General features: G+C 38.5%; 1 protein-coding gene across 3 annotated transcripts; it reads right to left on the bottom strand.

The window, feature by feature from the left end:
- Positions 1 to 7113: 7113 nt before the first annotated feature.
- On the bottom strand, positions 7114 to 10050 carry LOC148016486 (microtubule nucleation factor SSNA1-like). Of its 3 annotated transcripts, none has more exons than XM_087664131.1 (5): positions 9875 to 10050; positions 9221 to 9406; positions 8298 to 8497; positions 7824 to 7891; positions 7114 to 7445 (listed from the first exon to the last, which is right to left on the bottom strand). In XM_087664131.1, exons 2-5 carry the CDS (start codon positions 9288 to 9290, stop codon positions 7376 to 7378), a joined length of 408 nt encoding a protein of 135 aa, XP_087520257.1. In that variant the 5' UTR covers positions 9291 to 9406; positions 9875 to 10050; the 3' UTR covers positions 7114 to 7375. The 3 variants fall into 3 exon arrangements, with proteins under 3 accessions (XP_087520257.1, XP_087520258.1, XP_087520256.1); XM_087664132.1 differs by having other exon boundaries at positions 9221 to 9359; XM_087664130.1 differs by having other exon boundaries at positions 7115 to 7445; positions 9221 to 9364.
- Between the last annotated feature and the right edge of the window lie 13743 nt (positions 10051 to 23793).

Here is a 23793-nt window from a genome sequence, read left to right as displayed (position 1 = left end):
TTATTGTAGATTTGGAAGGGGGGAAGAAGAAGAAAGGGAAGTTAAAGGCTAAGAGACAAGAGAGTTCTTTAGGCTCTCTGACTTTGACTCGGAGAAACCTAAGTGCTCATACCATGGGAAGGGAACATATCTGAGAAGAAATGTTGGAAGAAGTATCCTCACCTTTGAAGGATGGAGCTAAAACAACCAAGGCTTCTACCTGTACTCTAGCGATTATCCATGAGTCAGTGTTCCTTCATATTGTTGAGTTGGAGGAGCCTTCTTTAGTGGTTGCCTCATCTTTTGAGAGGCCTTGTCTAGTTGATAGTGGAATTTCTAGTCATATGACTCCACGAGGTGATTTCTTGTAGGATGTATGCCCTTTTAAGGGTTCAGTCACTATTGGTGATATTGTATCAGTGCCTATTTGTGGTGTTGGCACTTTGCCTTTGGTTTCATGTGCTTCGAGCTCCCTTTCACGTGCCTTTCATGTTCTAGTCCACTCCTCTCAGTTTATAGACTTACTAGGCTTGGTACCCAAGTTGTCTTCATCGAGCATGCTATTTGTATTGAGGATTCTTCTACAATGGCTATTATAATGACAAGTTGGTAGGAGAGTGGGCTTTACCGACTCCATTCCACTTCTCTTATAGGGTCCTTTGAGGTAGTTGTTTATTGCTATATCAATTCCTGCTTGTGCACCACCTATTCTGCAGGTTCCTTCCCATCCCCCATCCCCTCCTTTGGTGGTTCCCTCATAAACCCCCCCCCCCCCCCTCCCATCCCTTTTAGATGGGGATGATCTTAGAGATAAGGCTGTGGATTTCCTGGCCCCTAGTGTTTCAGAGGGGATTTCCAAGATCATGAGGAGCTTCTTCATCGATATTCTACATCAACAATCTTCAACTTTGGCATTCCTCTTGTGATCTCAGGATCTATTTCTTCATTGGCCTTCCGCCACATCCAAGATCTGAGAGGGGGTGTTAGCACTAATGTTTGTCATGCCTTGTCATCTCTTGCTTATGAGCCTCAGGTTGAGTCAAATAAGGACTTTAGGAGATTTGACCTGTTTGTCATTTGTTTTGACAAAGGAGGTAGCTCATTTTAGAGCACTCAGTTTATTGCCTTTTTGTGCATTTTCTCCAATCAAGATTTTGTGTGCATTTCTTGGGATGTTACTCCTTTCCATAGTATGTTGTCGGACATTGTCCACTCTTTTTGAGATTTTTTCTGAGCACTTCTAGCATTTTTACCAAATGTTGGTTGGCCATATTTTTGGCCCCATATTTTAGGTCGACTAGATTTGGGGATATTTGGCTATTTATAGCCTCCCCCACTTAGTTGGCATATCATTCATTCATCTTCCTCCTTCCCTAATAGGTGCATACTCTGACTTCTTCATCTTCATCTCTGATACTGTTGTCATCATCAACCTGATCTGATGTCCTCATATGATGCTATGGTCTATGTGTAGGGATTGATTAATCTCCTTTCGCTTTCCCATTTGTATTAGCATTCTTTCTTGTTTAGTGTAGATTTCATTCTTCTTTTCTTACAATCACTCTCTATTCCGTTGCCTCTTTGTTTCCGTTTCTTTTCACTATGTACTCTCACAAAGGTTTCCACAAGTAAGCTTCCATGAGGAATCACCAAAAGATACAACATAACTTGAACTAACCAATTGTCTAGCCAAAAGTAGACTTTTAGTCAAATCCAAAACATGGCATGCATCAAGAAAATTAAAAATATAGCCTAAAGAAAATTGTAGCTTGACATCTCCAATACCAATAATATCCAATGCTAGGTCATTACCCAATCTTGCAAATTATGTCATGCTATAATAGGAGCGGAACCACTCTCAACGAGGGGTCACATGAAATAAAGCCCCTGAATCAAGAGCCAACACTGAGCATAGGTAGATGAGATTAACTATAAAACATCGAGAGAAGAAGCTACAAGTATCTAGTCATCATTGAAATTAGTCTGCACAATATTAATCTCTTCAATCTTAACACTCAACTTGCTAGGGACAATGCTGCGATCATAGTTCTTTTCCTACACTTTATCCTTTCCCTTTTTTTGTGCATTTTTCATCATGCATTTTATGGCATTGTGATCGAATATGACCCTGTTTCCCACAATAGTGACAAGTCAATGCAGACTTATGGCCACATGACTTACTGTAAGACTATCCACGTGTCTGAGAAAGAATGAGACTTCTAAGAGTCTCTCCCACAACGGCCATTACCGCTCCTACCATTATTGCCTTTGATTGTAAAAGTATGAGAGATGCAAGAAGCATCTACATTCTTTCAATTAACCTCTTCATTCAAGAGAGCACCCTCTACATCCTATAATTTCATCCCATTAGTAGGCATATTTGCATACATAACAGAATAAGATGTGTCTCATGACTGATGTAATGTATCTAGTAAGAACAAGGGAGGAAGATTGTCCTTAAATTCAATTCCTTGCGAAGACAAGTGACTGAAAATAGAATGAAACTCATTTAAGTGGACAGACATGATTATCCCCTCCTTCATATTATGAAGGTTCATGAGGCGCTTCAGACAATATATTTGAGAGGCATGGCTTTCCGTATCATAGACATTTCAAATCTTGTTCCATAACTCCCATGCAACCTGCCCGTCAAAGATAACATTATAGTGGACTTTCTTAGAGGGTGAAAAAATGATTGTAGATTTACATAACTCATCAAGTTCATCCCAATCCTCTAAATCAAAGCATTAAAGCTCTACACCCTTATGTCTCAACAACGGCTCAATCTGCAGTATTTGTAATTTGTGCCACCCAACTTCTCAATGTTAAAGATAGTGCTATCATTCAATCCACTAGCTATAATATAAGAATTGAAAGCATAATCTAAGTCAAATATGCTGTTGTAGATGATAGCAAATTAGCCCCAAAATCACAAAGCAAGAGAAACTACTAGAAGGTTGGGATGTCTACTAACTGTAATAAATCCAAGTGATTGCCTTCAGATAGAATGCATAAAAGTAAAATGAGAGGCCACTGCAATAAACTATAGCAATATATCAACAACTAGGTGTGAGCAACTAAGAAAGAAAGACCAAGAATGACATGCACTGATGGCTATCACAATCGTAGTGTGTTAGTAACTATACATGTCATAGGCATATACATCATGCACATAGGAGATCTTAGGGTAAAGAGAGAAGAGTTGCCAAATGCATAACCCACTAAGCAAAGCTCAATACATAACCCAAAATCATATAAATATCCCTAACAACACATATGCGGACATAAGTGCCAAGTCCAAAGTAAGTAATCAAATCAGTCCACTATAGAGTAACTGCATCTAAAACATATCAAGAGAGCATGTACATAAAGTAAGTGTCCCATGATCTTAGTGAAAGTAAGCTCAATCCCAATTGCATAAATCCAAAGATTTATGTAATATCCAAAGTAGTATAGTTAACTCCCATTGGAACAAAATCAAATGCCAAATGAGCAATGCAAGCTTAAAACATCAAGTACATGACATCCAAGTATCTAAGATACATGAAGCATAAGCCGAGAGCATAAAACCCAATAGATTCTTCAAGCTTGTAACGGTATAAGCCACTAAAGTAACCAAGGCATGTAACCATAGCCAAGATCGATATAACGGAGCCTAAATCCTTGCTCAAAATCATGCCATAGCATATCGGAAAGTATACATAACAAGCAAAGTAGTGGCACATCCACTAGATATCCTATAACGTATCAATGAGCCTTAGGCATAAGCTTTTCATTGATAAATGCTTGCTAGCCTATTATTATAACATTGAAATGATAGTGAAATCTGAGCTGTTTCATGCTCAAAATAGTCCTAAAGTATAACCATACCATCCGGGCATCAAGATAGCATCCTTGAAGCATAAAACATGCATTATGGGATTTACTATTTGCTATCGAAATGAGAATTGTTATGTTCTATGTGAAACAAAGAATATACAACTACATAGAATCAACTTTGTGAGTACCCAAATCTGTATCTCTCATTGTGCTCTTCATTTCTAGCTATAGAACTCCTAAATCCGATACTATATGCAAAAGTTATGGCCAAAATACGATAGTATTGTCAAGTTGCCATAGTTGTCCATGACTTCTACAACATGTTCTGTATCCACTCAAAATGGATAAAATGGTAGCTTCTCAATTCAATAAGTACTCAATAAGACTCATCTAAGCCTTGGGAAGCTCCTTAACAAGCACGAAGCAAGTTAGAACAAGTAGAAAGAAGGAAAGTCTCAATGCATATCTCGAGAGGAAGAAACAATGGTTGCCGTGAAACCTTGAGTTGAAGCTTTGAATTTGGGCTAAAGAAATGGATGATAAAGCTCCTCGAATAGTTGGCTTTGATACAAGTTGAAAGGTAGAGCTTGAGTGTAAGCACATAAGAGGAAGTAAGAGCGATTGAGAATAGAGCAAGAGAGCAAGAGAGAGAGAGATTGTATGTGAAAACTCTAATAAGCACAGTATGTGACTGGCCTTCCCTTATTCAAATGTCATTGAAAGAATTAAGAATAGAGTGATAGTGATGGGTGCCCACCACTTGCAGTGCATAGGCATGCGAGTACTATTAGTGTAATAAGTACACGGTTGGTTAGGCACATGCACCTTTACCCCAACAAGTAGATGGATGATGAAGTAGTTGCCTAAGAGGGAAGCTCTAAGAGAAGCATCCCCTCCCATGATGGAACTAAATCCATACATAGAGTGCTATTTAAATTAACTAGATTATTCTTGCTTACTATGATGATGCTATGATTTAGTAGTAACAAAAATCCATCATTCCAACTAGAAAAAGAGACCTAGGTTTATGAAAGATTGAAATAGCCTTGATATCATTGTGAAAATTCACATTCGATGAGACCTATCCTTAAAAAGGATTGGTTTTAGCAATAGAGTACTACATCCTTAGTTAAGATAAATTTTCCTTCGAACTAGTAAGGCGTTATCCTTACTATGAGACTTTGAAATAAAATAAATTAAAATGAGTTAGTCTAAAAGAAATGTTGGAGCCTAGAGACATAGAGCTTCTATGATCCCTTGAAAGGAAGGTTTTTCCTTGTGATTTTAGAACAAGTTGTTGTAACAAATCCTTATAATCTAAGAAAGAGATTATGGTTAGAAGAAACTTAAGACCTTAATAAGGTATGAACTTGAAGTTTCAATAACAATTGAAGTTCTAAGAAGGGGAACTAAATTGAACTAAAGATGCCATAACAATCCCAAGATTGAATTTTCCTTGCTATAGGGAATGATATCTAGAATAGATTTCCTTTACATAAGTCGTATCACAATAATCACTTGATACATTAGAAGGACTGTTTGAATAATTGTGTATTCTAAGTTATGTTATATCAATGCATGTCGAAATTTTGGAGATACAAGCTAGACCTCCCCCAAGGTTATCCTTTGGGCTCTTCACCAAGGAGTTGTTTGTTTGCTTGAGACACTAGGATGGGTGTTGGGAGTGAGAGGTCTCCGCATAGGGAGCTTTTCACCTAGGAGTTGTTTGTTCACTTGAGACATGAGGACTAATGTTGGAGTGAGAGGTCTCTATGTAGGGACTTGTAGTTAACTAGGGCACCAAGGAGCTAGGGGCAATTCCTTGGGTGCACTAGGACTAATTTGACCTCTTATGAGCCTAGGATAGTTCTATTAGAAAGCCTTGATGCTAGCTAAGGGCAATCTAATAGTTTTTCCCTTGGAAAAAGTCTTAGACAAATGATTGTATGACTTTTGAAATAAAGGTTATGTTTTCTAGAAAGGATTTTTTTCTATTGTCCTTGCATTCAGGTTAATGTTACGTGAACGAGGCCTTGTTTTAACAGTTAATTAAGAAATCCCCGTGTATATGCCAAATTAATGTGATAGGTAGTTAAAAAAGCAAGTAACCTCTATATCTCAAATGGGAAGCGTGAGGGAGATTCTTTGACAGGTTCATCCTATGGTAGGGTGGTGTAGCCAAGATGTTTTCCACAAAAAGCATTAGTCTAGGAACTTCTAGGAAGAGCTAAATGATGAGCATCTTAGAGCATTGTCTTAGATCCTATCTTAGTGTCATTTTAGAGGACCAAATGTTTTTAAATTTGAAAAAACTTTGAATGTTGGTTTAGTGGTTGTTTCAAAAGTGTACCTTATTGATAGTTTTGCCTTACCAAATCATAGAGCATGTAGGGAAAGAAACCATCAATCCCTATGCATTATTATACTTGTATAAATTTATATTGGATGCCAATACATATTTTAATATGTCACAATAGTTTATTAAGTGTCAATGTTCAAACCATATGCTACACAAGCATGATCTAAATTCATATGAGCTTAAAAACAATAATCAAAAGCTAGTTCAAAAAACATCTATACATATTCTCTTAACTTTACATATGTGATGACATATACTTATCCATTTGAGCTGTATCACACACACACACACACACACACGCGCACGCACGCATGCACGCACACACGCACAGACCCACACACCCACGCATGCACCCACGCACACACATGCACACACGCGCACGCGCACGCGCACATGCACACGCACACGCACACGCGCGCGCACGCACACGCACGCACACACACACACACACACACACACACACACACACACACACAGAGGAACCTGTAGGCATTCAAATAGATTTTTCTCCTCCTAATCTCTAATTTGTGAAGGGAGATTCTTTTTATTCTACTTAACCTTCCATCTCATGGATGTGCCTAGTTTTTGATTTCAATACAAAACTAAAACAAATGATAGGCAAAAAATATGCAAAAAGAAATCGACTAAACTTGTCATGGCATGTACCTATTTTTGGATGCTTGGGTAATTCTCTCGTGCCTAGAAAATGATGTGCAAAGTTAGATGATAAGGCCATGAAGTGGATATTAAAGGGGTACAACAATAACAATAGATGATAAACAACTTATAATCTTGCTATTGAAAAAACGATTGTTAGTAACAATGTGGTCTTTGTATAAATATATAGTTCATCCTTTTCTCATGCAAAAGATAGTAAAATGTGTTCAATGAAGATATACTAGATATGTGTCTTGCTTAATTTGGTAGTAGATAACTATCATTTAGACGTAGTGACAAAGTTCAATTGAAGTGCACAAAAAATACATTGACATCATTAATGAAAGATAGTCAACAAGTTGGAAATCTTGTTGTCGACCATATTTACAATTACAAGGATTCAAAAGCTTAAGGGATCAAGAGATTTATGTGAGCTTCTAAGTATAACTAGATCAATCAATGAGGTCATTAGCAACACATGATTGTTTAAGGGAGAACCCTTAATAGCCTGCTTGCTCAAACTATCCATACTTTATCAAATACAAGATTTGTTTGACTGTCTTAATAAGGTAGGTCGGTAGGAACTGAGAGTCGCTTAAGCTTTTGCGAATAGTCACGTCCAGGTGAAATCCTACATTCAATGAACATATTTCATGAGATAATGCTAGGAAAAGAACATTAAAATTATTACATGAAAGCATAAAGTTGTGTATTAGCACCAACACATAAAGTTGCATCATATATAATTGTATATAAGAGTTTAGTGGCATTGATGTGTTACTTATGGAACAATAAGGGCCTTCATCACCTTGCTATGGATATCAAAAGTCCAAAAAGCTTACCTTGAATGTTTGTGAGTAAAAACCACTTGCCCATAATGTTATGTGTGAAAAAACACAACAATATGAAGACAAGAGAGAGAGAGAGAGAGAGAAGATTGAGATGAGAGAGAGAGAGAGAGAGAGAGAGAGAGAGAGAGAGAGAGAGAGAGAGAGAGCGAGAGAGAAACCTTTTGTTGGATATTTGAAGGGTTTCCGTTTTTAAAACATGCAAAAGAGCTTGAGAGCTTTCCAAAATCTGAGGAAGATAAAACCAAGAATTTATGTCTTTCCAACCAAAATATGACACATTTACATTAAGCTTGAGTGTATCAATGCATTAATAGTTGGGTTAGTACCTAACATATTGTTATCCAGGCTGCTTGATATGTATATTTTAAATCACACATGTTTTGGGCTAAGAGTTCCAATGTATTAATGTTTTGGTTAACACTTAATGTAGTACTACTCAATTGCTTGATATGTCTATTTTAAACACACAAATGAATGTGTTTGCACAATGAATGTATGTATATGTGTGTATGTGTAGAGAGAGAGAGAGAGAGAGAGAGAGAGAGAGAGAGAGAGAGAGAGAGAGAGAGAGAGAGAGAGAGAGAGAGAGAGCGGGGAGGGGGGGGGGGGGGGGGGGGGGGGGGACAACCTACCTTTGCATATGCTGCCTCAACTTCTTCAATGGTCTTGTCGTACTCGTTAGAAAAGGCATACTTACGAGATAGACTATCATCAATTTCAGCTAGCCTTTTGGTCAATACCACAAGATCCTTCTGTATGCTAGCCTTTTCTTCTTCTTCGGCTTGCAATATTTTCTTGATCTCATCCCTCTTCTCGCGTAACTCTTCAATGCCTATAGGCCAATCAAATTGAAGTCTTTAAACTTCTTTGCTGGCTTTCCTTTTGTTTACTTGTGTATATAATAGTATATAAGTTCTCATATCTTCAAAATGAGTATACATAGTTATCTCCATGCACAACAACATAAACTGGTATAAAAGTTCTTACACCTCGAAACTCACATGAGGATATAGAGTTACATCCAAGCACAACATAAAATTATGAGCAAATGATGATCGAATTTGCATTGCAAGAGGCAACATAAATAATTTGTTGAGTTCGCTAAAATAAATAATGAGTTTGCATAATCTCAATTTAATTATTGTCCCTCATTATATACTAACACATGCTATAAAGGGAGGCATTTGCTAAACGAGTCACACATCAAGTATGACATGTCCATGGTGAAGGTTTCCTAGCCCACTCAAATTTTGAGTTCATTATATATTAGAATATAAATGCACCTTTACTTATAAGCATCACCAAAGTGCTCCCTTAATATGGCACTATTGAGGCCTTAAGAATTCTCTCAAAAGTTGACTTAATGGATTGTTACATTATACTTTAGTGACATAAAGGATTGATATATTGTAGATTAGTGACTCAATGGATTGATATATTGTAGCTTAGAGGCTTAATGGATCGATGAATTGTTGTTTTATTAACCACTTCTTGCAGTACTCTTGCATGCTCACCCAACAAAGTGTTTATTAGTGATTAGGAAGAAGAAACTAACGTTGTAAAAGCTCTCCAGTGACATTGGTGGGTGCAGCCCCTTTTGTGCGTCGATTGCACGAGCACTCCATTGTTGCTTGTGAAATGACAGCCCTGCTATGGAGTCGTCTTCCAAAGACTTATTTGCATTTGCAAGCTCTCTGTTCTGGAAACAGGAAGTTCTTAGGATCAGGTTTCTGCGACAGTCCTGACATATTGATGCTTTGCTGTAAGTACCATCTGATTTGTAGCAGATGAACACATCTCAAGGATTTGCAGCAATGCCATTAAAGAGCACTATCGAGAGCCAAAACGAAAACCTTCAAGACTGTAGAATTTTAGGTCTGCGATTGATGGTTTGGTAGGGAAGCTTGAGAGCCAACACAGAGACCTTCAGCCTCAAGAACCTGTGCATTTAAGGTCTATAATTTATGGACATGTAGCCACAGTTTTTAACTGATCCTTTGGACTTTGCTAAAGAATGTGGCCTGTAATCCATTGTTTTAACTGACGCGCGCCTTTGGAGTTTTCTCAAGAGTGTGGCTATAATCATTCCAAGCAGTAGGTTCCCTGTAGCATCTGATCAGGAAATTGTCTGATAGGGTTTGATGGCACCGCAAACGTGGTCTTTCTAGGGTTTCAGAGACAGAAACGAAGCGTTTGATTGAGGGCTTACCAGGTTACGAGCAGGCATGAGAGCTCCGGGACTGCATCAAACTGAGGACGATCGTCTTCTACGAAGGTCGATAGATGGCAAGACGGCAGAAGGCGGGGGAGGATAAACAGGTTCAGTGTGTTTTTTCTCCTGTTTTCCTGTTCGTTTAGGGTTACCGCTGTCTGGCAGATGCAACTCTCGAGAACCTGCCCGGGGGGGGGGGGGGGGGGGGGGTTGTCACTGATGAGTGAGAGAGAGGAAACTGCACAGGATTCAGGATTTCGTTAGGGTTTCCTTTTTCTTCCTCTTTGGCTTATTCTGTTAATTTGGACGAAAAGACAAGCATGAAACGGTAAAGAACCGTTCCGGCCAAACCCTAGACATTATGCCACTATACCTATTCTTTCTACATGTTTAAGTCGTGGACGCCTTGTCCTTATAATAAATACCCAGTAGGGTAAACATTAAAGTGACCGATACAGTGTCATGTAAGAACCTCGATGCATTCGAAGGAAAGTGGACGTAGCAGGAATGAAATTTCTCGCCTCTCCCACTTGCTTGTGCCTAGAGGAATTGGGGAGAGTAGGTTCTACAAAAACCCTTTGAGCCCCTACAAGGGCTTGCAAAAATTATCATTTTAACAATAGTTTAGTATGAAAAGAGTTTTAGCGTGTCGGAAGTAAAGCTTGTCACATGAACCAATCGTATGAAGTTTCCACAAACAAGCCTTAGCAGTAAGCCTTAAATGCAGACATTGAGTAAGCCTTTTACACTTTGCACTACCACAATGAAGTTCACAATTGTATTATACCTGTGTTGCACCTACTATGTTGATGTGACCTCGTTCTAAGAGCCCCCCCTTATATATATTTTTTCCTGTTTCAATTACCTAAATGTTTTCTAATAGTCAATTTAAATGTACTAGTGTCTCTTTGTGTGCTTCATATGTGTGGAACACTATGTTGCTTTGCAATAGTGCTTCCAAGAAGCAATGTCACAAGGAAAACCCTATCGCATGGTAACTTTACTTATTATTTCACTTCTTCCTTACACAGTGTATTTCACTTTTTTCATTATCTCCCCTCACTTATTTTCCCACACATTGTATTTCACTTTTCTCAACTTCGCAAGACAACTTCACTTCCTCATGTCACTCTCACTCTCACTCTCACTCTCACTCACTCTCTCATACGAATACTACCACTGTCACCTACTTTGCACAAAGGAATGCTAGGCTGCGTTGCAAAGCTGCCTCGAAGCGGCTTTTTAAGGAAAGCAAAGTTAGCTTCTTTCCCATGCATTGTCTTTTGTTTCTCTCATCTTTCTCTCTATTTCTCTTGACTTTATTCTTTCTCACCCTTTCTCTTTCCAAATTTTTTTCGCTTTATCTTTTTTCTCTCTCTCTATCTCTCTTTCCCTAAAATTTTTCATATTTCTCATTGTCTTTCATGAATCTCTCTCTCTCTCTCATTATTTTTTTCATCTTTCTATGTTTCTTACCTCTGTCTCTGTTTTTGTCTCTCATATTTTTTTCATCTTTCTATGTTTCTTACCTCTCTCTCTCTCTCTGTCTCTCTCTCCATTCTTAGCATAATTGCATTGCCTCCAAAAAGAAAAAAAGAAAGAAACAAGTGTATGTGAGAAGCGAGCTTTTCTGGGCAACCCCCAATTCTCGTTCCACATAGTCCACTTATTCCTTTTTTCTCTTAGGCATATATCAAGCACCATAGTTTCTCCTCCATTGTCACACCACCATCTCCACCACCACTGCTACCACCAACACCTTCTCCACCATCACCATCACCATCACCATCACCATCACCATCACCATCACCATCTCCACTACTACCACCACCTCCATCTCCACTACTACCACCACCTCCACCTCTATTGTTGATTTTCCACCATCAGCAACACCTCGACCACTACTATCACCACTACCACCATCGCCACATCTTAATTGCTCTCGCCTCAGAAACATTAACACCACAACCAATGATACCACCAATACTTGGTTTCTTTCTCCCCCCATGTTAATTACATCAAGTATCAATTCCTCTCTCTTTTTCTCTTTGAGACATACCTTGGGGACCCATGGCATGCATGTTCTTCTCCTCCTTCCTCTTCGTAACATCCTCACTCACTCACTCACTCACTCATTCTTATTGTTTCTCTTTTTCACCCCAAACTCTCTCATTTATCCTCTCTCTCTCTCTCTCTCTCTCTCTCTCTCTCTCTCTCTCTCTCTCTCTCTCTCTCTCTCTCTCATTTGATTAGGCTTACATATGGATCGAAGTTATGTATCCATTTACAAAAACCCTTATAATTTTGCAAGGGTTTAGGGTTAGTATGAGATTCATTGTGTTAGACACTTCTAATAGTGTATAACTAGACAATAATAATATGACGCTGTTATTAATTCAATTGTGCACATGTATATTTACATGCACATATATTTTTACATTTCTCTCCTCACTCAATTCTTTACACGTGTTTTGCAATTACATCTTAATGTATTGTGCACTATGAGTAAAACCACAATATAAATATTTTCACTAGTTTTAATTATGCTCTCTATCATCCTCATTTGATTAAGCTTACAATAATTCTTTGCTTTAAAGTCTCTGTAAAATACAACTTTATATCACCTCGTTACATGTTTCGATTATGCCTTCTAAGACTGTACCATTTAGTACTCAAAACTTCAACAATTAAATAATTTAGTACCCTAATACATTTTGCATTATATTGCATCAACTTACTGTGAAAAGATACAAGATCTATTGTATTTAAATTATTCTAATAGTTAATATTATATCAATAATATTATCACATTGTTACTCGTTCAATTGTGTACCTATACATTCACATACACGTATACATTCACATTCCCCTTTCTCTCAATTCTTTGCATGTGCTTTATTAATACATCCTAGTGTAATAGTACTACAATTGTGCACACGAGCAAAATCACATACACAAATGACTTAACTTTCACAATTCTCTCTCTCCCTCTTTTTCTTTCTCTCTCTCTCTTTCTATTGCTTTCTCTCATCCTTATTTAATCATGCTTACAATAACCCTTGCAATTGCTTCACATTATATGTAAAATGTAGCTCTGTATTGCCGCATTACACATTTAACCTACTCCTTCCAAGGCTATATCATTCAATACTCAAAACTTTTAACAACCAAATTATTTGATGCACTAATAAAATTTGTATTATACTACATGAGCTTCATATGAAAAGGTGTACTAAGTCCACAACTACATTTGCAAGATGGTGAACCACTGTATAAAGCAAATGTACATATTCATTGTGCACATCAAATATCAATTGAGGTCCACTTTTTGAGGGTGGAATGGGTGATCTGTAACAAACTCTTTGACTCCCCCCATGAAAACATGCTAGCTCAGTTAAATAGGAAAGTATGTGTTCCAAGAGGATAGTGTCCCCATGGGATTTCTCTCAGATGAGGGTGGGCATATAAAGGAGGTCAGTCGGTCCCTTTGTGTCTTCTCCATGCTATCATCCACAAGTAGTGTCATTGTTGGGTTGAAGTGTGGCCAATCAATATCATCAAAATATTTCAAAAAATGTGGCCTCACATGATTCCTTCAGAAAGAAGTGGTTACATAAATTAATTTGCACCTACCTTGCCTATATTGAAATACATATTATGGTGCTTGCTTTTTTTTGCTTTACACAATCACTTCTAACCAATTGGAGTAGCTCACTTAAGTTGTCCTCCTTCATTGAGCTCTAGATGACAATATCAAAATAAGGTAAATATTTTTGCTTTAGAAACTTGGCAAGGCTTGGCTACAAAATCACTCAATATTTGCTCACCTCTAAGAGCTTCATTGGTAATGATTCCTTCTACTTTGGACACCTATGTATAAGTACCCCGTTCACATCAAACACAATAAGCTTTCGAGTTGTGAGGGGAAGCTGTACATGAGCAATAGAAAATGTGAGCATGCATTCATAGATATGATATAAAGAGTGTTGCATTACGATCAAATATTGTAGAGGTTTACATTAACATGTTATCTTTGCTCTTAAAATATTTCCTCTTAAACAAAATGATACAAGCATGCTAGTTGTCTTTGAGAATCCATTGCTACTAATGTAAGGTCACTATGCCCCGCATTGTAACCTAATATGATGTCCCCTTCTTTTCTCTATGTTTGCAAAAATCAACCCCAAAAAGCCGTGCCATGTTACATGCCACCTATAGTAGCCAATATTGATACCAAAGGGATTAGGAATCTCGAAGTATCTCCATCCTCTCTTGTGAGGTTACTCCTCTCCCATATACAAGTGCAATGGCTGCCTCCACCTCTTTGAATGTTAGTGATCATGCTTGTATTGCTCTCCCTCTCCCTCTCCCTCCCAAAGACTTGTTACAGTCCCTTCTCAATTGTATGCTATTGGTGACTATAGGATGTCTGGGGGGGGGGGGGGGGGGGAGTCACAGTCCTTCTCTAAAGACTTGTTAGATTGTCACTCTCTTTCATGCAACGATCCAAAATAAGGTAAGAGAGGGAGGTAAAGTGTAATAATAAAATTAAAGAGAGGAGCTACTCATCATTAATTCTATCGGCCATTATACAATTGCATTTTCCCGAAGTCAATCACATTATTACCTATATCATAGGCCTTCATGTCTCTACGATGCATGATGGTGATGAAAACTTCCACTCATCCAAGGAACAAACCCTTTGAGGTCAACGTTTGATTGACCAAGCCTTCTCTTATGCTTTGATCGCCCTCAAGAAGGGTGACATGATCTTATCTTTTGAAATCTAATCTTGCCATGATGGCGGGGTATTGATAATTATTGGTTGTAGAGATATTGCTTGCTAGATTACCTACCATCAATAACCAATAATGAATACCCATTATGAATTAAGTAAACATGGTGACTAGGCAATAACAAAGCCAGGTTGTGTGTGTGTGTGTGTGTGTGTGTGTGTGTGTGTGTGTGTGTGTGTGTGTGTGTGTGTGTGTGTGTGTGTGTGTGTGTGTGTGTGTGTGTGTGTGTGTGTGTGTGTGTGTGTGTGTGTGTGTGTGTGTGTGTGTGTGTGTGTGTGTGTGTGTGTGTGTGTGTGTGTGTGTGTGTGTGTGTGTGTGTGTGTGTGTGTGTGTGTGTGTGTGTGTGTGTGTGTGTGTGTGTGTGTGTGTGTGTGTGTGTGTGTGTGTGTGTGTGTGTGTGTGTGTGTGTGTGAGAAGGGGCAGACTTTTGAAATTCAAATTAAGTTTGGGCAAGTGTACAAGTTTGGGAAGCTCCCTAGAGTTTCAAGATTTCCCTTAGCCACAATTAAAACAATAATATAGTATAAATTATATGGAGCTCAAATTGAAAAAAAAAGCTTTGGGTCATTTTGTTATTTTTATTAAGTACACTTAGTCATAAATGAAGGGTTCACAATAGTGGCAATAAAGTGATACTGAAGGATACATTGTGTCAAGGTTTTACAAAATCCAAAATATACAAATATTTACATGGCTCAATTGTTTACATCAAGCTTATATCTATTATAAAAAAATTTGTATCATAACTCTAAGTGGCTTAAAAAATGCATCATTTTTGCAAAATTGTCACTAAATTAGGGTGGGGTGTGCTTTACTTTTGGGGGGCATGATTTTATTGGCCTTTTAACCTTGGAAGGATCAATTGAGTCCAATCTCTAAGGGTAGCTCAAGGTTGATCCACCCTTATGGGGTGCTTGTAGGGTACTCTAATCATAAAATCACATTACAAAAGAAGAAAGGACAATGTGCATGAAAAATATGTCATTGCATTCTCAAGGTGCTAACATGGTCCTATTATAGAACATCCCTACACTTATTGCCATGTAGTCTACTCCTCCATATTATGGTTTGAATCCCTACCCTCACTATTGCACATGCTAAACCAAATTATTTATTTAACCAATGGAATCTTACTAGTATTGTATTACTTTTGTCAGTAGATTTCACCTTGTGTTTTTTTTCCTGATAGAGTCACAAATTTTCGCAAGCCTAATAGTCCTTCAACATCTTACTAACTATTCAAACTCCTAATTCAATAGGTTTTGAGTAATCCTTTACTCGTATGATAGAAATAGCGAGGATACAAATGATAAAGAAAGTAAGGGCATGATAATTGTAACACCATTTTCTCTCTTTAGGTGAGCATGCTTATGGTTTAGAGAGTTGGTATCTTAGCCATGGCCCTCATCGTTTGGAGAGTTGGTATCTTAGCCATCTTAACCATCAAGCCCTCAACAAACATGCCCAAACATGAATATTTTAAAAAAGAATCCAATTGCAAGAATTAGAAAAGTGAAAAATATATATAGAAATATATTTGAAATTTTAACAAGAGTTTAAAAGTCCTTGTAAGCCAATACCAAAGTCACTCTTATGTCAATTATATGGAAACTTCTTCCAAGTCCAAAACTAATAAGAAATGCCACACATTAGTGAAATTCAAGTCTAAAATAGGGCATTATCATGTATGATGCTGGAAAAACCAAGTATAAATTTGAGAGGTGCTATGCCTCCTTAGTAGGGGTTGGGGTGTCTCCTTAATGGCATGCTTATTGTATGGCTCTCTTCAATACCATGCATGCCCTCAAGAATGGGTGTGTAGTATATGATTTGCCAAGAATGTACTTGAACCTCATAGCCAAGCCCTAGATTGTTTATAAGAGACATTAAACATTTCTAATTGTCTCCAATCCTTGCAAAGGTATCTCCTAGAAGTTTTGGGTATCATTTTTATTACCCTTGCACTAACTTCATGAGACCAAATACCATGTGCATACAATGAGCACTTAGTTAGTTTAACATCTTAGAAAGTTTAGGACCGTGTATCCTAAATATGGTGAAAGAATTTTGATAGGAGTCCATCACATTTATAAGATTTAGTTTTTTACATAGAGAAGATCATATCCTTAGTTTCTTCTTTAGAAAAAAAATGAGTATCTTTGTAGAATCAACCAATATAGGTAGAACCATATGATTCACCAAGGATGTACTTGAACCTCATAGCCAAGGCCTTGATCATTTATAGGAGACATTAAGCATTGCTAATCATCTCCAATCCTTGCAAAGGTATCTCCTAGAAGATTTGGGTATCTCTTTTATTACCCTTGCATCAACCTCATGAGACTAAATACCATGTGCATACCATGAGCACTTACTTAGCTTAACATCTTAGAAAGTTGAGGACCACATCTCCTAAACATGATGAAGGAATTTTGCTAGAAGTCCATCACATTCTTAAGATTTAGTTTTCAACATATAGAAGTCCATATCCTTGGTTTCTTCTTTAGAACAAAAAGGAGTATCTTTGTAAAATCAATCAATATAGGTAGAAGCATATGATTCACAAATAATGTACTTGAATCTCATAGCCAACGCCTTGATCATTTACATGAGACATTAAGCATTGCTAATCATCTTCAATCCTTGCAAAGGTATCTCCTAGAAGATTTGGGTATCACTTGAAGGGGATGCAATGGCAGTGGAGAAGGAGAAGAGGAAGATGCGGGAGAGAAGAGCACACACAATGTAGGTGCTGTCAAGAATGATATGATAGCCTTATTGCACAATCTCATATATATATGAATAAAGAATATGGGCGATCACTATACACAGGGAAGCCCAAGGGCCTTTTATCCCAACAACCTCCCACTAAGAGGCCAATGGGCCAGGGAGTGGAAAAACAAAGAAAAAGGAAAAGAGACAAGGTGAGGAATCATGACATCTCACCCAACGACCAATCGAAAAGAGAGTTGTGCAATAAGCATCGAGAACCTCTGTAGAAGAGTGAAGCATCCCCAAGTCCTTGACATCTAGGAGACAAGTGATCCCACAGCTCCATACAACAAAGCAATCCAAGAATGCTTCTCATGAAGCAAGCACAACTCATGAGTGCAAGGCTGTAATGCATAAGCATCAGAGTAGCGCATAGCATCAGCATGGCACATAGAAGACAACTGAGAGCACACAGACTCTCCAAAATCAATCACAGAAGAAGGGTCAGCATCTCGGACACATGTTAGATGGGGTCTCAAGATAGTATGCGCCCTCAACAAAGTGGAAGCCTGACATACAGCTGTAGCATCAACCATAAAGCGCACTCAACGTGCATCAATAGGCTTGTGAGATGTCTGTGTCTCATAAAAGACAGCATGACAGCTGCGTATAACCTGTTGGGCATCCAAATCATATAATCTATAAGCCTTAAAAGTCACCATCTCCATAACCAAGAAGGATACATTTGCATGACATAGGCATATCTAGCATACATACAAATGCCTGGCAACCAAATATCCTCAAGTAATCATAGGAGGGTCTCATTCCACTCCATGCCTTGTGTGGTGTAATACCATCCAAAGTCAGACACGATGTCCTATTAAGCGAGTAGACTGTTGTCATAAGGGCTTTTTCCTCAATCTGTACCAAGGAAAAAGCCCAAACACGATGGGTAGCATGATCCACGAAGGTCATAAAGTACGATGCTCCACCAAGTGACTGGGAAAGCATAGGTCCATATACTGCACAATGGACAAGATCTAGAGGATCATGCCTCTCACGATCACCATGAGCCAAAGGGGCTCTCCAAGGACCATAAGTACAATCAGAGCAAGTATCAATATTTGCATGTGACAAAGGAGGCAGCAAGGAGCCCATAAAAGACAATACCTCCATCTCTTTGTGGTGCATATGGCCTAGGTGATAATGCCATAACAATGCATGTGGCATCCCCGTGACTACAACTGTAGAATCTCCCACACGAGAGACATGCACTGGGTAATGAGAACCATCTCTAGAACCTCTGGCCAAAACCAAGCAACCACGATAGATTTTCCATGACCTATCCTAAAGAGAAACAGAGTAACCTGTATCGTGCAACTAATGGATAGACATCGAGCTCTTACTAAGCATAGGAGCATGTAATACATCATGGAGCACAAGAGAAGTCCCATCAGGCAAAGGTAGGTGTGTGTCCCCTGTACCAACAATAGCATAATTTTTCTCAAGGCCCAAATAAATGCATCTGCCAACCTCCCGAGAACCATGCTGTATGAGGGGTAACATGACATGAGGCTGAAGAATCCAATTGCCAATCAAAGACATAGGCATGATCATTGGAGCAAGTAAGTTGTAGGGAAACTAGATGACAAGAGGACATGCTCAACTGCATCATCATGGGTAATTGCATGTACCTCACCACTAGAAAGAGTGGTAATACCTACTACATCGCTGACTCTCTACTCATGTTGAGTCCAATGTCTGTCTCTACTGCTCTCTAATTTGTCTAAAACACTTTCTTTTAACATGCAAGCTTTCCACAATTGAAGCATATAACATCTGTAACCAAAAAACCTGTAGAAGACGACAAAGAATCCAAGTCATCATGAATAGGGCTATCCATAGCATCCACGTAACTCAAGGAGTTGAGAGCTATCCCAACAGAGGGGAACTTGCTCATAAAGACAATCATCTGCATGTACATCAGTGGTAGAAGCATGCTGCAAAGGCTCATGAAACCTTAATGGATGGGAAGACATAAAGGCATCAACCAAGGATGCAGAAGCTCCCACATGAAGAAGAGTTGTAGCCAACTGCATGACATAACCAACCATAGTACGGTAAAGCATAAGACATCTCTCATAAGAGCATATGATATTCAGCCACGAAATTAGCCCATAACCATAATGGCAAACATGACTCTGCAGTACATCAAACCACATAGTAGCATCCAAGTCAATGCAAGATCGATAAGTTGCATAAGATTCTACAATGGTCAAGCTCCAGGAGAAGCCCAAATACCTATATAACATCATCCATACAAGTGGCTATGTAAGGTATACAATAGTAGACCATGTGCATAGACGGGTAAGCATACATAGCATCTGCTCTCCAACATGGACGGGCAATAGTAGTCGAAGCTAGACAACAAAAGAGCAAGAAAGCCATAACTGCAACCCAAGCACTGTAAAGTCCACTCTTCAACCAGGTATCCCACAATAAATCCAAACACTAATAAGAAATCAAAGCTCAATATCCAACTGCCAAAGAAGAATGGATCAATCACTGCTCAGCATGTATCTGTATCCACAAAAAATCCAAGATCCAAGAAAATCATCAGAGCATCAAAAGGCCAAATAGCATCCAAGCTGCATAAGGGATAAGCCAACCAAATGTCAAATTTCTCAAAGGAATATTGAAATGAAAGTCAAGACAAAGCCCAAACATCTGCCATCCTGCAACCGAGGCCAAAAGCATCCACCTCAAACATCAATCCCAAAGAGGGTCATACAAGGATCACCCAAGTGATATGTAACATGAACTATCTCAAGTAGCATGCCAGTTGCAAATAAAAAATGATAGTGAAACCATAAATTGAGCTCTAATCTTTGTTCAAAATGATTCTGGGAGCAACATCAATGTGGCATCAAACAAATACATCAAGACATCATCCCGAGTAGCCAAGAGTACCCCATAGACCATAGGCATAACCAAACTATAGCATAAATAGCTTCAGCCCTGAATATTCTAGCAGCAAATGACATTTGTAAACTGAGCAAATAGTGGCTCAACCCAAGCTCAAAACCATAGGCATACTTTCCCATATGTATAGGCACCAAGTGGGCATAATCGAGCATCAAATGACCATGTAGCATAAGCATAAAATGTAATGACAGGGGGCTCTCCTGTTTTGGACTGCCTGTGGATTGTGTAAAGTAGTCAATGACTGAGCAAATTCAGCCCCAAAATCATCTCACATCATAGGCATACATTCCTCTAGCATTCGGGGAGCATTGGGGACCAACCGGGCAACCAATGTCAATGCCAAAGTGGTCCAGACATAAAATGAGAATGTAGCACTGCTGTGGGCTGCCTGTAAACTATGTATAACAGTCCCAAATCTAAAGTAAATCACATTAATGCTCAATGCCAAGCTTGAAGACCAAGTCTAAGGTTGAAATCAAGTGCTAGGGGCTCAAGAAGCCATGTCCAAGTGCCCTATTGATGAGGGGCTACTTCAAATGATGGTCACGAGCTGTAGATAGGTCTTAAAAATGGCACAAAATGCTGAATCATTCTAGTATCACATTTTTGTACAAAATCAGGGTGGGGGGAGGCAAGACAAGTCCCAATCGAGGCCTAGAGTATGCCCAAACAAGCCTACAAAGGCTCAAGTTAAGGGGAAGTAGAAACAAGCTCCAAAGAGTGAAGCTATGGTTGCCCCTGCTCTTCCAAACCCTGTTGTACTTGTGAATGGCTGAAGTTGAGTGAGAAGAAGGGTCTCATACCTCATGTGCATAGCCCGATCGCACTCAAGAAGACCCACTTTGATACTAGTTGAAGGGGATGCAATGGCAATGGAGAAGGAGAAGAGGAAGATGCGAGAGAGAAGAGCATACACAATGTAGGTACTTTCAAGAATGATATGAAAGCCTTATTGCACTATCTCATATATATATGAATAAAGACTATGGGCAGTCACTATACATAGGCAGGCCCAAAAAAGGCCCAAGGGCCTTTTACTGCAACATCACTTTTACCCTTGCAATAACCTCATGAGACAAAATACCATGAGCACACATTTAGTTTAACCTATTACAAAGTTTAGGACCATGTCTCCTAAATGTGGTGAGAGAATTTTGCTACAAGTCCATCACATTCATAAGATTCATGTTTCTACCTCTTTATGGCATCACCATTCAACTTTGGTCTCACTAATAGGTTTTGAGATAAATCTATAAAGTCAATATCACATTTGATAAAAAAATCTCCTAATGAGCAACTGGATGGTAGAACTTCAAATAAATTATGCTCTAGAAAGAGACCTAGTTATGATAATTATGTCTCTTTGATTATGCAGTATTTATGAATGTGCCTAGAGACAAGCAAAGTAAGCTTGATTCTAATTCCAAGAAGTGTATCCTTTTTGCATACAAAGAGTTAGGAGGAATGGGCTATATGAGATCCTGAGTCTAAGAAGGTAGTATACAACCATGATGTCATTTTTAATGGGGATAAGATGTATAGGTAGCATGCCAATACAATTGAAATTTGCAAACTACAAGGTAATATTCCAAGAGGATGGATAGCCATCATATAAGTAGTATGTATAGATTATTGTACATGATGTAGGGCTTAATCAACCAACTAATGTTGAGGTGGGATTGTCACAAGTGGGTGGAAAACCTCATGTTTATAGGCTCTTATTGATCTAGTTTAAGAATGGTCTACAAGGGCTTCTAGACTTCCAAATGAATGTGACATGGTTACAAATTATAGTGTGCCTTCTTGTTATGTTGATGTTATGACTACGAATAATAGTCATGAGTGAAAGAGGGCTATGTAGTCAAAGATGGGTTATTTGGTGAAAAATATAACTTGGGTAAACATGTATTGCCATGCAGATGGGTCTATGAGTTGAAGGTATCTCCTTTTGAGATATTGCTTTCCTAAGTACAAGGTAAGATTGGTAGCCAAGGGAATCAAGCTAGAGAAGGGGATTGACTTTGATGAGATCTTCTTGCTAGTAGTCAAGATGGCCACCCTTCGTATATACTTCTTACTAGTAGTTAAGATGATTTTGCTAAGCTCTTCTCATCATTAGTCAAGATGACCACCCTTCATATGATACTTGCATTGGTCCAATGAGGATATGGAGTTGGTTTATATACATTTAAAGATAGCATTATCGTAAGGAGGATTACATGAGGACATCTATATGTAATAGTCTGAATGATCTATTGTGAAAGGTAAGAAAGAGTTGATGTGTAAGCTACACAAGAGCTTATTTGGTTTGGAACAAGCTCCTAGGGAAAATTTTCATAAATTCAATACCTTTATCTGACCTCAAAGGTACACTAGAAGTGAGACCTGAGTATTGCATATACATTAGGAAGGCCAGGGTTGGCAGTCTTATGATTTTGATTTTATATGTAGATGATATGTTGATTGCTAGGAAATTAGTCATGGATGTGGATATACTAAAGAAAAGGTTACATGAAACCTTTGGTATGAAGCCCGAGGGGTCCACTAGGGTTTATCGTATGGTATCATGTGAGTGTAAGGGAGGGGGGTTATTTAAGGGAAGGAAGGTACATTTTATAAGGTAAGGTCCCATAAATAGGGGGTAGATAAGGGGTATTTTCATATATTTCTTGCACGCAGGTGACGTCTCCTTATTACTACTAGTGAATCCCCTGTGGTATGAAGGAATTAGGGAATGTTGGTCACATTCTTGGCATGCAAATTATATGGGATAGAGACAAAAGGTTACTCTATCTATCTCAAAAGGAATATATTAGCAAGGCATTGGAGTGTTTTAATATGGAGAGGGAAAATGAAATCAATGTTCCATTGCCTCCATATTTGAAACTTAGCCAAGAGGATAGCCCCAAGTTAGATGAGAAAAAGGTTAAAATGGCCAAGGTTCTTTATACATCTACAATTGGTAGCTTGATGTACACCCATGGTTGCTATATGCCTAGACATTTTCTATGCTATGCAAATGGTTAGGAGGTATATGGTAAAACTCTCACAAGAAGTATTGGGAGGCAACACTAAAGAGTATCATGAGATACTTGAATGGCACGAGATCTATGTGTATGTGCTTTGGAAGAAAGTACACATCTAATTTTATATATCTAGATGCTAATTTTGCAAGGATGTAGACTTCAAGAGGTCTACTATAGGTTGTCTTTACTTTGACAAGTGGTGCAATCTCTTGGATCTCTCAATTGTAGCAATGCACAACTTTATCTACCACCATTGAGGTTAAGCATGTTGCAGTTATTGAGCCTACAAGGAAGCTATATGGCTTATTTGTCTAGTGGGAGAGTTGAGAATTGTAGGAGAGGTGCCTACATTGTAGTCTAATAGTTGGGAGTGCCATTTAGCTAGCATGAAACCTTA

The sequence above is a fragment of the Lygodium microphyllum genome, chromosome 23 (genome assembly GCF_053477565.2).
Source record: "Lygodium microphyllum isolate KBCC chromosome 23, Lygodium_microphyllum_v1.1.10, whole genome shotgun sequence".
Lineage (NCBI taxonomy): Eukaryota > Viridiplantae > Streptophyta > Polypodiopsida > Schizaeales > Lygodiaceae > Lygodium > Lygodium microphyllum.
The sequence above is the reverse complement of the archived record's forward strand: the minus strand, read 5'-3'. Positions and strand labels throughout refer to the sequence as shown.

Bases quoted from the DNA above. Each gene is read 5' to 3' on its own strand.
- LOC148016486 (XM_087664131.1), bottom strand. From the start codon at position 9,290: ATGGAGTGCTCGTGCAATCGACGCACAAAAGGGGCTGCACCCACCAAT. The intron at 8,498-9,220 runs GTTAGTTTCTTC...ATTGGCCTATAG, and splicing joins CACTGGAGAGCTTTTACAAC to GCATTGAAGAGTTACGCGAG. The intron at 7,892-8,297 runs GTAGGTTGTCCC...TATCTTCCTCAG, and splicing joins TTGAGGCAGCATATGCAAAG to ATTTTGGAAAGCTCTCAAGC.